Consider the following 21,128-nt stretch of genomic DNA (forward strand, 5'->3'; position numbering starts at 1 on the left):
ATTATAATAAATGGACAAAAATCACTTACAAAAGGTTAAATAGAGAGAAAAATTCCTTTGGGAACTGCCACAAAAGTAGCACTGGGCCTTTATGGGTTAAACAGTTATTTTTGTCAAACTTCCCTTGTTTTTACAGTCTGTTGTTTATGAAAGCAGGAGACGGTGGAGTATATTGAACCGAGCACCAGCTTTGCAGATGGTTCCCCACAACCTGCCGCAGCCAAACCACCGAACACAGAGTTAAAGGATGGACAGGAAAGCCCAGTTGGACTGAGGAACACAGAGGACGTTCAAGGCAGGCAGCAGGAGGATACAATAGAGGGAGAGACTGAGGTCAAAGCAGAGGCACCAAAGAAAAGCAGCAGCATCCGCTTCCGCACCAAAGCCAAATCATTGAAACAACGGCGCAGCAAAGGTTAGGTCATTTTCAGACTTTTTCACATTTTTACTATTTTTTTGCCTATTCATATTATTGAATCGAAGAAAACAATTGATCGATTAATCACTTACACAAATAATCGATAACTGCAGCTCTGTTTCTGTTTCTATGCATAGCTGTTTCTGTTATTTTGATAAAACAAATAAAAAATGGACAGACAGATAGACATTGAGTATGTTACTGATGTGTGTGTGTGTGTGTGTGTGTGTGTCAAGGTTATTATCCTTAACGCAAACTAACAAAATGACAAAAACTAGAATTGAAAAAACATTTTCGTTTACTGAAATAAATAAAAACTACAATTAAAAGAAAAAAGGATAACTATCTGAAACTGTATTGTGCTTACAAAACTGACCAGAACGTATAAACATGTTGGATAAAATTCCCTTCGTTTTTGTCTTTGACAATGTCGGATTGATACGAAATCAATTTATTTCACACTAGCAGTTTTATCTAGCAGCACCATACGACACTTAACGGTCCGTCACTTCTCATCACTTGTGGTTTCCAGTCGTCTTCTGGTCCCCACTCTACCTGGAAACATGGAGACTAAAGTTGGGAGAAAGCAGGAGAGTCCTGTCTGGGATTTATGTGAATATGATGGAGAAGAAGAGAAAAGATATGACAAAACTAAAATTAATACAAAACAAAACTAAAGCTAAGCATTTAGAAAAAAACTAAAACTAATAAAAACTAGCAAACCTGCTCTAAAAACTAATTAAAACTAACTGAATTAGAGGAAAAAAAGTCAAAACTAAATAAAACTAAACTATAATGAAAAATCCAAAACTATTAGAACCTTGATGTGTGTGTGTGTGTGTGTGTGTGTGTGTGTGTGTGTGTGTGTGTGTGTGTGTACCATCTGTTGCATGATGCTAATGTTGCTCTTGTTGTGACTGCCTCAGTGGAGTCTACAGCTGAATCTACAGATGCTGATAAAGATCCAGAAGAGAAGAAGAAGAAGAAGAAAGGCAGGAGAGGAGAAGCAGCCAGTCAGAGATTAATAGCTGTGGGACAAAAGATTAAGCACATTTGTATCTCAGGGTGAGTTGGACTGCTGGGCTGTCTTAATTTAACTCTAACTAAACAAAATTTGTGTAAAAATAAAATAGAAATAGTCAGTGAATCCCATTTAACCAAACTGTGCTATACTGGGTTGAAACATCAGGCCTATGTGACACATCAGCTGAACTCTGTATTTTCATTCTCCTGAAGGATTCAGAGTGTGTATAAACCAGCTCAGAGTTTCTTCGGAGACATCCTCCATGCTGAGTACCGTGCTGCCACTGATGTCTATGCCCTCATGTTCCTGACTGATGTCATCGACTTTATCATCATTGTTTTTGGGTTCTGGGCTTTTGGGGTAAGTGACAGAACAAGGTGGAATGAATGGGTTTCCAATTATTTTCTGTAGAATGTATATTGATGCTTCAGTTCAAGACCTCATGTCATCTTAATTTATATTAAGTCTTTTTATTTGGACTGAAGGGAGAGTCTGTAGAAGGAGGAGAGTACATTTTCAAATTATGGCATTATTTCCCTGTATTTCAGATCCTGCTGTTTTCTTAAAATGGAAATGTAAACTGATTTTTAATGGTGGCGTCATTCCTGTGATCTAAGGGGCAAGGAGATCAACCTCAAATTTAAGCCAAGCTTTAGCATCTTAATGTGAATACTTTTGACAGCCACAAGATACTGTACATCAACCTTCTCTCTCTTTCAAAAATACATCAGTTTTTTGTCCTGGAGTTTCTGGCATCATTGGTTTTGTACACACTGTCTAATGCTCTGTGATTGACCTGGACCTTTGGCGCTTTCGTTTAGTAAATGAATGGTATTTTTTCCTGAGAGACAGCTTGACTGTTGTTGTGGTTAATGGGTTGTACTGTGACATTTGCCATTTTCCCATTGTCAGTAAGGTAGCATTTAGCAGGATCTTAGCCATGACGCTTCACACTGTCATAGCTCTGCCTTGTCCAAATATGGTCACGTATAATGCCAAAGAACAACTATAGAGCTTCTTGATGAGAAGAAGAAGAAGCTTTATTGTCATTACCACCAGACGTGCAACAACATTGCAAGTGGTCTCTGCCAGCAACAGTGCACTTACATCTAAGTAGCAACACAAAAGATACAGATATGTATTAAAAAAAAACTAGTGGCATTGTACCCATGGTGCCACTGTGCGATACCATGAGAGGCTAAAATCGCCCAGCATACCTCACAACATTTGAATACGGACATAAAATTGTGCCTAGTAGATAGGCAGGTAATGTTTCTAATCATTTGGCGAGTTTGGCGGCCATGGGGCCTGTGAAGGCTGAGGAAAACCCGTACAAATGCCCTCCTGTGCTGCAACATCGATCGAAACGGACGCAGAACGTGCATTATATAGTAGGATATATAATAGTGTGCAATTGAAAAATATGTGCAAATTACAGATATACCTTTTTGAAAGATGTAGTAGTGTAAACATACATGTATCAGAGTAAACAGTGCAAGTGTGGCAGGGTGAACAATGTAAAGCATACATGTAATTGTATGATCGGAGCTTGTTTAATGACCAGGACTGGTTTATGTCATGAGATACATAACGAACAGTTCCTGAGATTTTATAATGGTTAGGTGCAAAAGCACACAAAATTAGATATAATGTCAAGCAATTTTTTTCCTTTTATTGTTTATCACTTTTTTTCTATTTTTAACTGATAGATGTATTAGAGCCAAAGTCATCATAACTTACATAATACTGTTGTTTATGACTTATGGTACATTTTTGCAGGTAAGCGTTGTTTAGTATCCACTCAGCTAAAGTGCACCTCCTAGTGTCAATGAGCTCTAACTTACTGAGTTACTTACTTACTTACTGAGTTTCGCATGAAGATCCAAAACAACCAGACAAAAGAAAATGTAGTGGTTGACTCTTGAGTAACATTTATTCATTCATTTTCCAAAACACTGAAATTCTGAGAGGGTCACAGAGACTCTGGATCCTATCCAGGCTACATACACACAACATCCCAGTGAAGGCGTTGTACACTCCATTCATCCAATTCAATGTAGGACTGAATTATGCAACAGAAATCTGCACAAGGAAGAGGGTGTAGGTTGCACAAAATTCATTGATGACTTTGAGAATAGGCTGAGAATTGCTCAAATATAAAACCACGTGTGAACATTGTGTTGTCTATACTATAGCAAAAAAGTGTGTGATTTTAGCATATATGGGATTTTGTGTATTTCAGAAACACAGTGCAGCAGCTGATATCGCCTCCACTCTATCAGAGGACCAGGTTCCTGAGGCCTTCCTGGTGATGTTGCTCATCCAGTTCAGCACCATGATCATCGACAGAGCGCTGTACCTGCGCAAGGCTGTCCTGGGAAAACTCATCTTCCAGGTTCAGTCAACATATGTAGATGATTCAGATTTTGTCTTTAACTGTGTGTTAAGTGTACATTACAGCATTAGGTTTTAATCTATAAACAGGTCAAACTGCCTCATACTGCTCAGAAACAAAAGTAGAAAGTGTTTCAGTATAATAGACCACTGAAAATGTGTTCATAAATGAATGTACAATGTTTATAACTGAAGAGAAAACTTAGATTAGTCTTAAACAAAACATTCAAGTAGAGGGTTCTGTTGATCAAAAGGTGTACAGGATATTACACATTTCTTTGCTCAGTAACAGGACTAAGTGACAGCAGACTCTATTTAGACTGTAAATATGTAATTTGTCTAAAAAAATGGGTGAAGCCTGAGCAACATATCACAAGTTATAAAACATCTGCTGGAATAAATTTGAGTTAACTGAAAAAAAACCTTTTTGCTTTGGCCTCGAAATCTCAGATGTAACTCACACTTCTTAAGAAGTAGCCATGGCTTAACAAGTAAACATTTCTCTACATTTTTTAAGTTGGGAAATGTCTCTACATAACAAATGAAGACATGTATTTTGTGAGAGTTATGAGAGTAAAGTGTGATGTTTGTATGAAAAATTGAGCCCATGTTTGTCCCTTTGCATGTAGTGATGGTGGAGGACTCTGGTTCTTTATCTATTTTATTTATTTTCCTGTCATACTACCACAAATGTTCATTTAAAGTCACCAGTACATTAAGAATGAGGGATTTCTGAATGTTACACATAGCATTTTAATCCTTTGAATCATTGGGTTTTGTGTTTTCCTGATGTCCGTCCTTCCCTTCAGGTGATCCTTGTGTTTGGGATCCACCTGTGGATGTTCTTCATCTTACCTGCTGTCACTGAGAGGTGAGGTTTTTAACCCTGTGATTTATGTGGATTTGTTGAATATCCCATCCCAAATTTAAGAATCAGAATACTTTGTTAATCCCAGTTGTCTGTTACAGTTGCTCTGACTCTTTAGGACTTTTTATTCTACTTGCATAGATAGATAGATAGATAGATAGATAGATAGATAGATAGATAGATAGATAGATAGATATGTATACCAATTATACATATTAAAACATTATTAAACACAATTAGAATAGCAATTTTTACCATATGTACTACACACAACAATATGATAAGTAAAAGAAATATACATAAATAAGTGTGCAAAAATATTTTGTGTAATTGATTAATTGATTGATTAAAGTGTAATTAATCAGCCTTTCCCCTTCTTCTGCTTTTCCCTCCATTCAGAATGTTCAATCAGAATTTTGTGGCCCAGCTCTGGTACTTCGTCAAGTGCATCTACTTTGGCCTGTCAGCCTATCAGATTCGCTGCGGTTACCCCACTCGTATCCTGGGCAATTTCCTCACCAAGAAATATAACCACCTCAACCTGTTTCTTTTCCAAGGGTATGGACACAAACCGAGTCTGTAGCCATATCAGGGAAACTAAATATATAAACAAATACAAAAATGGAGCAATCATGTGCACCTCTGCTAATGTAGAAACATGACAACAGGGAAGTTCATGGTAACAGAACTGGGTAAAACCTGCATAAAAGGCTTCATGACGTGGTTTCTGTAGGTTCCGTCTGGTGCCCTTCCTGGTGGAGCTGCGAGCAGTGATGGACTGGGTTTGGACCGACACCACTCTGTCTCTGTCCAACTGGATGTGTGTGGAGGACATTTACGCCAACATCTTCATTATAAAGTGCAGCCGTGAAACAGAGAAGGTATGGAGGTCATAAACTATGCCAGAAAACTCAATACGTTTACATGCACATTAATAATCCACTATATTATTAACATAGCCCATGGTATACTGAGTTTGACAAAAAGCATATTCCATTTAGAATCTGCATTGGGCCTTTTTCTAAGAACATTTTCTGAAGCATTTTTGAAATTCAATTTCTAACATGGAGTGTCTCATTAAGGAGCCACAAAAATCTGAGCAGAAATTAGACCTAAAACCTAGACCCGGGGTGGGCAACCTGTGGTTCTGGAGCCATATTTGGGCCCTTCTCAAGTGGTTCCATTTGGCTTCGTCAAAAAAACATGTGGAAATGACTAACACTTTTTTTTATTTTTACACTTTTTTTTTTTTTTTTAATTATTATCGTAGTCATAAACTCATTCTGATGTTGTGCAGTTGCAAAAATGTAGACTACTCTCCAAATTAATCAAAAAATAGAAGTAAAAGTAGTAAAAATAGACGATGTTGTACTTTGAGATTAAAAGTACTTTTCTCTAAAAGCCTTCACATACCAGTTGGTTTTTGCTGCACAGCAAAATAATGACAGTAGTCACTGTTTTCTGTAGTGTAGTTCTGTTATTTCTTTGTAGTTCTGTAAACGCACAGAAATGTTGATTTATTCTTAACATATTCTGTACAAACTAATCCTGAAGAGCTTCTTAAACAGTCACCACTTTGAGGTAAAACATATGAGGATATCTTTTTTTTCTATTTCTCTCCTAAAATGGCTCTTTAAATAGTAACGGTTGCCTAGACCTAGACCAAAAATGGTCACCCTGTTGACTAAAACATCTCTCAGACTGTTTCTGGACTCCGTTTATTCATAGAACCCTTTAAATTGTTTAAATTGTAAACACTGGAATTAAACATTTATTTGTTCCTGTTCATATCCTTAGAAATATCCACAGCCTAAAGGACAGAAGAAGAAGAAGATAGTCAAGTATGGAATGGGTGGTCTTATCATCTTCTTCCTGATCTGCATCATCTGGTTTCCCCTCCTCTTCATCTCATTGGTCAGATCAGTGGTGGGTGTGGTTAACCACCCCATTGATGTAACAGTGACCGTCAAACTGGGAGGATATGAGGTAATCAGAACGCCTGTACCAAAGACACTAAATGTATTCAAAAACCACATTATTATAAAATTTTAAATAAGGACAGAAAAGAAAGCTCTTAAAAGTTTGTATAATGCTTGTGGTTTCTGATTATTGTTACTTTAAATGTGCATTTATTTTGTTCTAATGCTCTAACTATGGAGCCTCTATGATCACACAGCCTGGTTCAGTGTACGTTTATTCATTTGATCAACAGATGATAACACATACAGTAACATCAGAACCTTATAGTCTAGATCAAAAGACACAAATGACGTTCCACAGAATCCACTAGTGTTTTTTTTCCTGTGTGTTCAGCCCCTGTTCACCATGAGTGTGCAGCAACAGTCCATCCAGCCCTTCATAGAGGCCGAGTATGAGCAACTCACCAAAAAGTTCGGAGACAATGCGGTATGTTTTGTTTGAAGTGTCCAGATGAACAACCTGACTGTCAAAATGATGATCAGACACTTTCTTTAAGCCTATAAGGACTACCCCTATAACAGGCCTAGATATGTTTATGTTGTTTTTGCAATGTCAGAAAATTGCTTTTTTGGGGGGCCAATTCTTTTGCACCTTTTTTCGGGAAGAACTCAACTTTCAATATCTGGCCATTGATTATCATCATTAATTATTAATTTGTTTTTCTAGGGCATTCTATGTCCATGTTACAGCTTCTTATTTTTTATTATTTCTAGTCATTTTTAGCCTGTGTGATAGCCTCTGTTCACTCTGTCTGAGCCCCTCATTTCTCCAAGAAAACCCTCCAGTAATCTGCTTGTTTTACAGACAGTGCATCTCCTTCTGCCCTGGCTATACCTCTACCTATATATTTACATATATATATATACATTTAAATATTATTTACAGCTAAAATATAACTGTCAATGGAGATTATTAACTTGAAAAATACAGATGAAAACAGCGAGAAAAAGGTGAAATAAAACTGCAAAACTTGACAAAAACACAACAAAACACACTAGTGGAACACTGAAAAACACAGCTATTGCTATTATGTACAATTATTTGCAAGACTTCACCTCAAAAACAGAGCTAAAACACCACTAAAACGCTGCTAAAAGTAATAAAAATCTTCCATCGCTCTCTCACCGACTGCACTCTGCTGCTCTGCTCCGCTCATTTCCTTCTCCTCTCTTCCTCGGCCAATGCAAACCTCTACCCCAATGTATTATATAGCAAGTGAAAGGTTTCAGATGTTTGAATTTTGTCAATAATGCCCAAAAAGGGTTAAAGTTCTGACAGACTTGGTCTGACAGTCTCAACAGTAACTGCTTCTAACTATCTTCTGTATGAGTTCTGGCCGTTTTTCCTCTCTGTTCTGCCTGTTCTGTGTGACCCTGTGTGATACAGGATATTTGTCCGGACATTTAAGGTCCTGGACATAAGGATCTCCTCCTCTTCTGTTGTTGTTTCTCATCTTCAACCATCTGATCTGTGTGTAGGTAGCCATGCAGTTCATCACTCTCTACAGTTATGAGGACATTGTAACAGCCATGATTGAAGGCAGTTCAGGATCAGTGTGGAGGATCAGCCCCCCGAGCCGACAGGAAGTCATCAAAGAATTACTTGGAAGTCCTGTTGACTTGACACTACGACTGGCCTGGATGTTCCAGAGGTAAAACCTGCGAAGTACTAGTGACCTATGTGTACCTTCTGGACAGTAGTCATTGTTTTAGTCATTTGTCGTTATACTGTTCTGAAATGACTTGTTTGACTGTTAGAAGGGCGAGTTTTTCAGTTTGAGAAATGGACTTTAGTTACTGAAAAGGCCTATCTCTTCTGGTAAAAGGAGGGATGAAAGGTAAAGAAAGTAGCAGTTATACTACCAGTCAAAAGTTTAGACTCACCTGTTTTTTCTTTATTTTCATGACTATTTACATTGTAGAATCTCACTGAAGGCATCAAAACTATGAATGAACTCGTGGAATTATGTAGTTAAAAAAAAAAGTGTGGCACAACTCAAAGCATGTTTTATGTTTTAGATTCTTCAAAATAGCCACATTTTGCTTTTATTACTGCTTTGCACATTCTTGGCATTCTCTCAATAAACTTCATGAGGTAGTCACCTGAAATGTTTTCCAAAAGTCTTGAAAGAGTTCCCAGTGATGCTGAGCACTTTTTGTTCATCTGTGGTCTATCTCATGTCATTTAAATGAGAAGGTGAGTCCAAACTTTTGACTGATAGTGTGAATGCTGTGATTAATAGATGCATTAATAAATGCAGATAACCAACTAGATGAAGTCAAAGTCAGCTATATTGTCAGCTTTGCCATATGTACATACAGAAAACTGAAATTACAAAACTCTAAGGCCCACAGTGCAGCAAGGAACAAAGTAGAAAAATGGAAAATAGACAAAATAGAAGCACTCGATTTACTGGTCAGTCTACATTCCTACTCTCACCTATGGTCATGAGCTTTGGGTCATGACCGAAAGGACAAGATCCCAGATACAAGCCGTTGCAATGAGTTTTGTCCGTAGGGTGGCTGGGCGCACCCTTAGGGATAGGGGGAGGAGCTCAGTCACCAGGGAGGAGCTCAGAGTAGAGCCGCTGCTCCTCCACATGCAGAGGCGCCAGTTGAGGTGGCTCAAGCATTTGTTTCAGATGCCTCCTGGACGCCTCCCTGGGGAGGTGTTCCAGGCATGTCCCACCAGGAGGAGACCTCAGGGAAGACCTAGGACAGGCTGGAGAGACTATGTCTCTCGGCTGGCCTGGGAACGCCTCGAGTCCCCCTGGAAGAGCTGGAGGAGGAGTCTGAGGAGAGGGAGCTCTGGGCATCCCTGCTTAGACTGTTGCCTCCGTGACCTGGCCCCGGATAAGCGGAAGGAAATGAATGAAAGAATATCGCTATAAATGTACAATATAACTTTAAACAGCAAATATAACTATAAACAGCAAGGGGAAAATATTCTTCTGGATTTGTCATTTTAAAAATAAGTTTGGTGTAATTACTATTTTCCAAAATTCAGATACGACCACTTTCAGTAAACAGAAGTATTTTATCTGTGGTAATTTATATTTGGTCGTACTGGGTCAGTTCTGAGGCCTTTGCATGTACATACTTAAGGCAGGGAGCCATACCCTCATAGGAAACAGAATAGAATAAACTGGTACCACATGTGAAGGAGGAACTGGGATGGAGGTGCTTTACAAAGCAGATTGCAGAGGAAGCTGTGAGGTTCGACAGGCTAAACAGTACACAAACAGTATAGCACTAGTCTGACCCTGTTCAGAGCTGACAGTAGCATCCATCCTGACAATTCCCATAAGACATGAATAGCACTGTTGTAAGGTGTAAACACGCTCATAATGCACTGAGGACACATACAGCTCCAGCTTCCCAGCATGCATTTCGAGCTGGTTAGAAGTCTGAACAGGGATACAAAACTCAGTGTACTAACAGCATCATATTAAATCCAATTCAGAACAAATATTTGCTGGACTTTCTTGCAGACCTTTCAGTCTGCAAGTTCAGATGGTTTCAAACATGTTAAAACTCTGATCAAAGCCCTTTTTAGTAATGTCTACATTCTTGATTGCCTTGGGTATGAAATCCAAACAAGAAGCAGGTCTATGTTTTTACTCATAAACCTAAAAGTTGGTCGTTTCTATCTCTCTACAGGGACCTGGGTAAAGGAGGAACTGTGGAACACACCTTTGACAAACACTCGATAGACCTGGAACCTGGGAATCCAGTCAGGGCAGAGCTGGCTTCACTGCTGGTTGGCAATCGCACTAAGCCAGTGTAAGTAGAAGAGTCTTTATGAGTGCATGTGTTCTTAGTTTTTTGTAATACACAAAAAATCTAACAGATGGTATAACTGTGTTCTTTCCAGGCATGTTCCTAATATGTTCCCTAACTACATCCGCGCCCCCAATGGAGCTGAGGCCAAACCAGTCAGTCAACTATATAAAGGTCAGATAAAGGTCACTGAGGTCCTGTTAAAATGTATGTCCAAGGGTATAGTTTTAGACTTTTACATCATGCTGATTTATATATAATGCATTAGAGACATCATGTAACAAAGTAATATCCTGAACTTGTCACTTCATGATACAGAGCAGGAAAAATGTTTATACTAAAGCTCACAAAATTTCTATAAATAGTCAAATTAGAAGGCTTAGAATATTGCAATGTAAATGGTTAGTGCACACATACATTACACCTGTGCAACTAAATAAATACAACATACAGTATATACAGTACCAGTCATATGTATAAAGTGCACTGACTCTAAACAAACATTATCCCATAAAGACCCAAAGAGCCACTGGTAACCAAAACCATCTACTGATCTAAAATAATAACTTCTGATCCACTAAACCTATCCATAAGTAGAAATAATTGATGTAAAATTCAGTTTGTCGTCTTTTCATGGTCATCAGATATGACCCATTTGGACATTCAGAGGCTCTGTAGTGAACATGGAAACACCGTCATCTTCTACAACATTGATTCAACCATAAAACCAACAGAGTTTGAAAAATGTCAGTGCATGGAGATGCTTCAGTTATTGATATTTTTGCTGAAAAACTTATTTTTTTATCAGTTTTCTCTGTTTCTGACATCATTATCAATATGATAAGTAAAAGAAATATGCTTAAATAAGTGTGCAAAAAATATTGTCATTTGTAATTACAACTATGTGGTTTTAAGGTGGAGATCATCAGACTGTGATATGAGGAAGAGAAGGGATGGGTGGTCTTTCCCTGAGTGTCTGTTGCTGACACAGTGGAATGTGTGTGTCTTGTAGGTGATGATGAAGGTTTCCTGAACATAACCCTGTCCTTGATGAGTGACCGGTCACTAAACGGCAGTGGGAACCAGGAGTGGTGGGACATCGCCATTGCAGGCTGCGAGTCCTCCTCATGTGATGTCCTACCCATGGTCATTTTCAACGATAAAGTCAGTCCACCCAGCCTGGGCTTCTTGGCAGGATATGGGTGAGGATTTTTTAGTTGTTTTTGGTGTGTTAACTCACTTCATCAGCAAAGACATAAAAGGCTGTGAACATTAGAATTTAGTTTCTTGTCTTCTACAACAATGAAAATCAGTTTTGCAGCTCTGTTCTGATTCTTAAAGTGCAAACGAAAGACTGTATATAGAACCTATCACACAACACACTAACAGAAATATGCGATTATTTCCTGCTGAATATCTGGTCTATATCCAATTGAACATTAGGTTACAATATTGAAATACACAACATTTTTCTTAATGTGTTTATCTGCTCTTTTTCATTAATGAAGGTAATAGATACAATAGATCTATATAAAAATAATGGAAAAATGTAAGTACAAAATAAAGAAAATTTAAAAAATAATTGGGGAAAAAACATAAAAGAACTTAAATTAGTAATTAGTGAAGCAATTATGTGCCTTTGATGGGTATGTATGTATCATATATGGTACAAGGAGCATTGAAGGGTTAACATACACAGATTTGCATGGGGGGGGGGGGGGGGGGACATGTATTAAGATGGCCCCGTTTATATGTTTGCTCTTGATTGGAGATGAATATAATCCTGAGTGAGATGAGGTTTGGAGGAAACATTTGATGAAGGTGAGGTTTATTGAGTCATTGAGCTGGCGTTCAGGATTAGTTCACCTTTGACCCCTCACACTCCCATGACTCCACCTTTTATCCAGATGTGGTCACTTCTAGCTCCAAATGATGTTTAGACATATATACTGTAACATTGATGAAGTCACCTGTGAGTGAGCAGCAGCACCTTATTAAATCCATTTGCAGGTTTCATATTCACTCCCTGCTGTTGGATTATAGTCGACCATATTAGTTTCACCAGTGACAGTATTGGTCCGTTCCACTTGTAGTATTAGTTAGTGCCCTTTTGCAGTAAATACTGCTTTCATATATGTGGTTTCTACATAACAGTTGTTTTCTTCTCTCTCCTGCCATGAACAGGATCATGGGTCTGTATGTGTCGGTGGTTTTGGTCATTGGGAAGTTTGTCCGAGGGTTCTTCAGTGAGATATCCCACTCCATCATGTTTGAGGAGTTGCCATGTGTCGACCGCATCCTTAAACTCTGCACCGACATCTTCCTGGTTAGTGTCAACGAGAGTTGCATGATGAATCCAAACACAACATCAGTGTCTGCCTGTGCAATCATAGGATTCTAAATTTAAAGAGCGGGTTTTTTTTTTTTTTTTTGGTTTCTGTATTTCGAAATCTTTTCATTGGAGAAAAAATACACAAAATGACACAACTGATCAAGTAGATACACACAGATTGCAGAAACAATAATTCCTATATTCTTTTTTCACCAAATTGCTCACTGTGATAACATCATACATGCACTAATGCAGCCTTCACATGCAGTGAGAATTATGGTAAATACTAGTTGCCTGAAAATTGAACATGAACGCCCCCTCATGTTGTATTTTCCACTGGAGAACTGGGAAAACATGATAATACACGAGATGAAAATAACCTTTTAACTTCTTAATATGGTGGAGAATAAGATAAGATAAGATTTTAGTTATCCCACTGTGGGGAAATTTAACTGTTAGCAGCAACATACCACAAGCAAGTGCAGAGAAAAAGACAGGTAGAAAAAAAGCCACAAATAAATGTCAAATTAAATGTAAGAGAGAAAAAGTGAGAAATTTGTTATTTATATACATATTTGTACAATTTGCAAACAGAATTTTCCACACAAAAAAAAAAGCTGTAGCAGATGAATTACAACACATCCAAAAGTTTTACCAAAGTAGCAGGACATGTTAAATAAATTGTGTATCAGCTGTTTTTCATTTCACTATGGCAACAAAAGCACTTGAACACAACGCACTCATAATTTCTAATTCACAAGTAGAAAGGTTCATCCTTCCGATAGCACATTCAGATTTAAAGACAGGTTCTTCTCACAAGCTGTCACCACACCACAAACTGTGATAACTCTGAAATAGCTCTGGAGTAAAGAAATAACTCTGGAGTAAAGTAATAACTCTGGTTTCTTCCTGTTCTACCTCTTCCCTCTGTTGCATCCTCAGAATCACTTCCCATAATGTGCAATAATCCCTCAAATGCGAATTATGTGCATTAAGTATAACTCTGCAATAATTTTCTGTCCTGCAATAACACTATATAATACTACACTATATAATATTTATTCAATATTTATCAAACATAAATGCACTATTTTTACATCGACCTGGTTCATAGGTATACACTGATAATAATAATAATGTAATAAACATTCTGTTATTCATGGTAATGCATACTGTTAATACTGTTCATAGATACACATACTGTTAATATTGTAAATTCTGTCAATTGTACCTATTCATATTTTATTCAGTTTTATTTATTTATTTTTATTCTACTAAGCTCTATTCTTATGTCACTTTGTTAAATTGTAAATTTGTTTTTATTATATTTTCTTATCTTATTTTTTTAGTTTTTGTAATTTTATATTTGCTCTATCCTTATTTCTGCAGCAATGGTGTTTGTAAATATTGTTGCACTGGCTGGAGTTGTACGCTAATTTAATTATTTACACAATGACAATAAAGGCTATTCTATTCTATTCTATTCTATTCTATTCTGTTTTATTGTATTCTTTTGTATTCTATACTGTTCTTTTTTGATATTCTGTTCTATTCTATTCTATTCTATTCTATTCTATTCTGCATGAAGGCAGCATTACTTGGACACACACATGTGCGCCCTGAAGCTTCCTGCGTCCACTACAGAGTGTTTTCTGTTTCAGGTACGTGAGACAGGAGAACTGGAGCTGGAGGAGGAGCTCTACTCTAAACTGATCTTCCTGTATCGATCACCAGAGACTATGATCAAATGGACCAGGGACATCCACAGCCGAGACCAAGACAGATACTGACTGTGACTGTGTGCTGTACGCTCACAGACGGCGTGTCTTAAAAACACTGTTGACTCTTGTGGACGATGACTCACAGGAGGGAGGCAGCGTTACGTGACGCCTCTTCTGTTGCTGGACGTGTCTTCGCCGCTGCTTGATGTTCAAATGTAAACCCACGTACACTACGGACTACTGATGAGTAGATGTTTACTGTGCATGCCGGTAATGGCAGCTGGGAGTCTGTCCAACGGAACATCCATGGAATGCGAACTCTGTCCTCAGCGTGTTTTGACTGTTCATTTGTCAGAGGTCACGTCATTCCAGCCTCTGTGTGTTGCTTCCAAACACCTGGGCCACTGAATCCCAGGTTTATGCGTTGATCCGTGTCACAGGTATGGCAGACTGTGGCAGAATGCTGATGGTTTGCAGTCATGCTGTGCTGTCAATCAAGATGTTTTTTAAATCATTCATTTATGTGAGCAGTTTTATCCACTTTATGACCTCAGGTTGAACTAAATGTTTGAACTAAATGAGTTGAAGGGATTTGTGAATGAACACGTCTCTTTAATCCTCCGTGACGGTTGGCTACGGTTAGAACTAGGGGTGTGTATCGGCAAGAATCTGGCGATACGATACAAATCACAATACTAGGATCACGATACGATATATCGCGATATATCACGATACTGTTAAAACGCCATTTTTTGTTTGTTTGGTTGTTTTTTTTTAAATGATTATTTCCTGGAAGAATTGAATTACACCCGAAATCTGCACAAATACTAAACACATTTTTATTTGATCACAACAGGATCTAATGCTATATCACAAAATGTTCCTGTGTTCAAACTGAAATTATGTTTTACAGACATTGCAGTTTAAGATCCTGTTCAAATGTTCATATTCTATCAGTTCAGAACTAACATCAGAACAGTATTTTAGTTCAATCCCAAACAAAGGAACTAACATCTGCCTGTCAGACAGTAAAAAGTGCTTTTAGGATGCTTCAAATAACTATTATTTAATAAAACAGTGTTAAATAATAATTAAATAATGTATAAACAATAAAGAAAACCAAAAAAACAAAAATGAACCTCCACAGTATCTGCATTTGAATAAATACCTAAAAATATCAGTACAGTAATTTTTAATATCGATACAGTATTGTGAAACGAAAGATCGCGATATATTGCAAAACCGATATTTTCTAACACCCCTAGTTAGAACAGAATGGTGAAGGATCTGTGCCTTAGACTTCTGCAACTGGTTTGATTATGGTTGTGAATTTGTAGTTTTTCTATTACTGTTTGTTCTTTTAATTAGAGATGAAACAGCCAAACACATGATTTGAATGTGCCATGATCATCTGGTCGCCGATGCATGCAAAGGAAGGACGTGACCTCCTGTACTGACTATTTCAGTCACACAGTTAAACAAACATTCAGACTAAAAGCTGTTTCACAGTTGTTCACAAGGAAAGATTTTTGGAACATTAGCATGGGGATTTATAATATCTGATATTATAGGTTCTTATGACAGACACTAATATATATAGACCTGTCTTATGATCGACAATAAAGTACAGGGGGGAAAAAATCAGACAAGCCTCGATATCTGCAGATTCCTGTCTGTGAAAACTGGTCTGTTCCATTTCAATCTCATGTCAGTTCAGTAGTTCATATTCTTCTTTTGCCTGTCAGTTTTAAAAGCAAGAAAACTGGTATTCTAAGTTTGAAGATTAAAAAACACATTTTGGGACTGAAGTGTTGACTCTGTGTCCTCCCCAACATCACAAACCTCTGCTATTTATTAAACTCTTTCATTTGTTTTTTACTTTTTCTTTTCTGTTCTTCATCAGTTCACATTTCAGTACTATATGAAAACTGCCTGAAGAGGTGATGCTGTTTCATTCATCAGGGTTGGATGCCATGGACGTCCACTTCTGTCACATCGGTTGGTCTTCATCTGTGACAGCTCTTCGATGTTTCTAATCCAGTTCTTTCTTTTCTTCCCATGACCTCTTTTTCTTCCAATCCTTCCTTTTAGGATGGCTTTCTGTAGTGAGTTGAGACATATGAGTCTTCATATGTCCATAGTACATGACTTTCAGTTTTGTATTGTTTGTAAAATGAACCCCCGTCTCTTTAAGTGCTGATACATTTGTCTTTTTCTATTTCCGTGTTATTCTACTATTCTTTTGTATGCCAGCATCTGGAAAGTATTGATCTTTTTCTCTAAACTGGAAGTAAGAGTCCCAGTTTCAGAAGCATACATCAACACTGGCCATATAATAACCCTCAACTTTAATCTGAGCTTTAATGAATATGAACAATATATGATTTTCACTGAAAGAATGCAAAACACAGCATAATATCATAATAAATGGTGATAAATCAAGTTAAAAACAGGTTAATTAGAGAGAAAAATTCATTTTGGAGATGCCACAAAAGTAGCACTGGGTCTTCATGGGTTAAATCATGTGTGATTGAAGGGTTTAAATGTGTTCTTCTCTATATAATACACAGTACAATTCTCATATGAAAAGTTCCATACGATTAAAAACCAGCCCAAAAATCAGACCGAAAACTACAACAGAAATAAACATTAGTTCAGTTTCACACCAGAACATTTTATTTTCAAAGATTTATTGTGTTTGTCTGTTTAGGAACATGAATCATGGAGGGAAAGCGCCTAATTCCCAAAGACCTATCAAAGTATTTCAAATCCTAACTCCTACAATCATTAGATACTAAAGGTAAATATGCAGACTTACTTTCCCTGAAGTTTGAATGGTTTTCCCTTGTGCTTGCTTAAATTCTCATTTTTCTTACTTTTAATCTGAAGGCTAATGATTAACCCAGAGGGTTGTATTCAAAAGCAGAATGACACACATTACCTTCTTAGAAATATTAGCCATACCTCTGATGGGCCCCTTAGAAATAAAGACCTTTTTTTAACCCGTAAAGACTGCGGTGGGAAAATCTGTCAATTGAGAACTCGAGGGTCAAAACTGGTCTCTCCTGTGAGTTTATTGCTTCCTGCAGGAAGGACTCCCCCCAACAACAGCACAAGGCTGAGTCGTAGGAGAGAGTAAGTGAGAATGGAGGAGTGAGCATTATCTACAGAAGAATACAGGACAATGAAAAAAGCAAGATTACAGTCCTAGTCAGATGACAAGTGGTCAAACGTCATAAGGTAATCAAGGGTTCTGTGGGAGGGGTCAGAGTGGGTTCAGAGGCCCTTTGTATGGAGGAAAACATTGATGGGATGATGTGGTACTGCTCTGGTACATCAGTGTGAGATGCTTTGTGTTCTCTGATCCACACGCCGGCTCCTGTCCTTGATAACAGAGAATGTGCTGTGCAATTAGATACAGATAGTGTAGAATGTTCTGGATGTTACGGCTGTGTCAGTAAAACCAGAGGTCTGAAGTTAGCTAAGAATTATACAAATGATATAATTTAGTCCAACTAGATAGGAATTACCCAAATGGGTCAGATAAGAATTGCATGAGGGATGTGGTTTCAACAGTTACCCAAGTGATATAATTTTACCATTACAAGACCCAGAACTGTTTTTGTGGCAATTTCTAAATACATTTTTCTCTACATTTAACCATTACCATGCAACATATTATATTATATTGTATTATATTATATTATATTTTGCATTTTTTCAGTGTAAAGTAGGTGTTCTTAAATGCTCAGTAAATTCCCAGGTTATCACATCAAAACAGAGAAAACTGAAAGAAACATGACTTTTTCAGCAAAATATATCATTAATTCTACATAAAACCAAGTGTCTACAACCATTGTCAAAATACATGAAGCAATGTGGCAGCAGACAATGACAACATTGTTTCCATGTTCACTACAGAGTCTACAGATGCATCTGAAACAGACATCTGATGCGGCTGAGAAACTGCATTTTACTTATTACGCTTATTATTTCGCTGTATTGATCGGATTAATGGTTCAAAAGTTCATAAACGATATTTTAGATCAGTCGATGCTTTTGTGATTCTCATGTTTCTTTTTTTTCCCTGGATGTAGAGACATTCTTTTTACCACACTTTTAGCAGGCATTATTACCAAATTAGCAGCAGAGTGATGCATTTAAATGAAAAGAAAGGTACAATATGTAACATGTAAACACATTTGTATGGATTAATTACATCCACAAATTCAGCTGTTAAGAGGTTCATCCACTGGTCACTGTTATGTTTAAAATGTCGCATCAGAGAAAGTGGTTTGATTAAATAACTTCAATTTTGGCCCCAGTGTTGAGTGATAAGTCAAAGGTCAAGGACAAATGTTTACCTGACGAGACACACGTTGGCCTTAACTCTATTTTAGAGAACAGACCCAAAGACCCAAACTTCCACTGGCAACCAAAACCATCTACTGATCTAAACTGTTTAATACCTGCTGATCCACTAATCCTATCAATACATGTAAATAATTGGTGTAAAATACAGTTCTTCATCTTTTCATGGTCATCAGATATGACCCATTTGGACATTCAGAGGTTCTGTAGTTACCGTGGAAACATCATCATCTTCTACAACATTGTTTCACCAGTAAAACACATGGAGTTGGATCAATCACAGTGGATGGACACACTTGTTTTTATTTCCATTTATTGATATCTTTGGTGAAAAAGTCACTTTATCTTGAGTTTTTTCTGCTTTTGATATAATAACCCTTCCCTTTACTCTGAGCTTGAATGAATATCTACATGATCAGTAAATTAAATAAAGGAAAATACATGATTTACACTGAAAAAAAAGCAAAATAAGGAAGAGAATATAGCAATCAATGGTGATAAATCACTTAAGAAAGGTTAAATATGGAGAAAAATTCATTTGGGAACTGCCACAAAAATAGCACTGGGTCTTTATAGGTTAATGTATGGATAGTAGATGCATGATTTAACTATGGTTTTTGTTTATTTTCAATGAGTGAATGGATTCTAATGTATTGTAAATGAGCACCCTCCTTGACTTTCCCACTCCATTCAATATCATCTACTTTTATTTCTATTGTACCTAATGATAACAAAGAATCAGACTCCTGAAATGAATGAAATGACTCCTGCAGATGGCTTTAGGTTCCAGGTGTTCAGTGTATTAGGCTACAGTAATGCCATAGGTTGTGTAAACTCCTCCTGTTGTCACCTCCACAATGTGCATGGAATAACAGGGAGGTACATGCAGTTTAGCAAAAAGCTAATATATTATATACTAATCTGATACAGCTTTAAATGATGGATTTAATATTTGCATTGTTCAGGGTGAGCTGGTTTCTGCACCTGCTGAGACCGACCGTCATTTTCATACTGAGACAGTTTCTAAACTCGGCTCTTTCATTTGCATGGTCACGGGTGTGTTGGTTGCGTTTTTTCCCAGAATAGAGCTCGAATGTGGCAGCAGATGTTCAGCTGCTCCCAGAGGAGATGAAGGTGCTCAGTGATCCAAACTCATGTGACTGACGTTAGACGAGTGTTTAATTTAATCTGTTCTGTTCCTAAACTGTCGACAGAAACAGAAAATGCACAAAGACTTGTTCCATCAGTATTCAGTGACATTTGACCTCTGACCTTTGAGAGAAAATGAACCTTTGGCAGTTCAGGATTTGAATGAAGCCTGAATGACTCAGACTGAACGAGTCCCATGTGGTGTAAGACCATCCTGACTCAAATGACACCAACTCACAAAAAAGAAGACACATGTTGTAGAAAACAGGTTTAAACTCTCCCAATTATCACCGTCACAATTTGGCTCCTGTTTACGCAAGGACCAAGAACACAAACAATCAGAAAAGGACAGTAAAAAGTCAGTTACACAGATTTCTTACTTAGACAAAGGAGGGTCCACACATTTCATTAGAATTCCTCAGACCTGACCCCTTCTAGTAGAGCTGAAGCTATCATTTTTGTAACTGATAAATCTATCAACTATTTCTTTATTTTAATTTCTTTTTGATTTGGTTAAATGATTATTTCAACAGGTGAAAAAAAATGTAAAAATGTGAACCAACTGAAACAATAACTACAAAAAGTATAAAAGTAAAGCATATAGAAAAAATATCTATATAGAAATAAAACAAAAATGATAACAGTATAAAAGTAGACAGACAGACAGACAGACAGACAGACAGACAGACAGACAGACAGACAGACAGACAGACAGACAGACAGACAGACAGATAGATAGATAGATAGATAGATAGATAGATAGATAGATAGATAGATAGATAGATAGATAGATAGATAGATAGATAGATAGATAGATAGATAGATAGATAGATAGATAGATAGATAGATAGATAGAATATCTTTAGATATAAACAACTAACAAGTCCAATAACATCTACAAACAATATGTGCACTACAGTCTTCAACACATTTGGATCCAACTGACTAAAAACTGAACATGGAGGTAACATACAACAGAAAAAATAAAAACTAGTATATTTTATTTGTGTAAAAGCTTAAAATTTTAAAGGAGTAAGTAACGACTCCAAAAAGTGAACATATAGATATTTTCTGCCTTTTTGTTCTCGTCTC

General features: G+C 37.2%; 1 protein-coding gene across 3 annotated transcripts in view; it reads left to right on the forward strand.

Annotated features, from left to right (window-relative positions):
* Window positions 1-15,258, forward strand: part of piezo1 (piezo type mechanosensitive ion channel component 1 (Er blood group)) — a 138,673-nt gene extending 123,415 nt beyond the window's left edge. For 2 of the 3 annotated variants that reach the window (XM_030155684.1, XM_030155686.1), the window contains exons 40-54: window positions 154-415; window positions 1,345-1,483; window positions 1,655-1,802; window positions 3,685-3,837; window positions 4,646-4,707; window positions 5,104-5,262; window positions 5,438-5,585; window positions 6,502-6,690; window positions 7,018-7,110; window positions 8,163-8,335; window positions 10,344-10,466; window positions 10,558-10,637; window positions 11,476-11,665; window positions 12,648-12,789; window positions 14,457-15,258. In XM_030155684.1, coding sequence (XP_030011544.1) covers window positions 154-415; window positions 1,345-1,483; window positions 1,655-1,802; window positions 3,685-3,837; window positions 4,646-4,707; window positions 5,104-5,262; window positions 5,438-5,585; window positions 6,502-6,690; window positions 7,018-7,110; window positions 8,163-8,335; window positions 10,344-10,466; window positions 10,558-10,637; window positions 11,476-11,665; window positions 12,648-12,789; window positions 14,457-14,585 — 2,190 coding nt within the window. In that variant the 3' untranslated portion in view covers window positions 14,586-15,258. The remainder of the gene's footprint in view (window positions 1-153; window positions 416-1,344; window positions 1,484-1,654; window positions 1,803-3,684; window positions 3,838-4,645; window positions 4,708-5,103; window positions 5,263-5,437; window positions 5,586-6,501; window positions 6,691-7,017; window positions 7,111-8,162; window positions 8,336-10,343; window positions 10,467-10,557; window positions 10,638-11,475; window positions 11,666-12,647; window positions 12,790-14,456) is intronic. The other variant, XM_030155685.1, reaches the window with a different exon arrangement.
* Window positions 15,259-21,128: the final 5,870 nt, after the last annotated feature.

The sequence above is a fragment of the Sphaeramia orbicularis genome, chromosome 15 (assembly GCF_902148855.1).
Source record: "Sphaeramia orbicularis chromosome 15, fSphaOr1.1, whole genome shotgun sequence".
Taxonomy (NCBI): Eukaryota; Metazoa; Chordata; class Actinopteri; order Kurtiformes; family Apogonidae; genus Sphaeramia; species Sphaeramia orbicularis.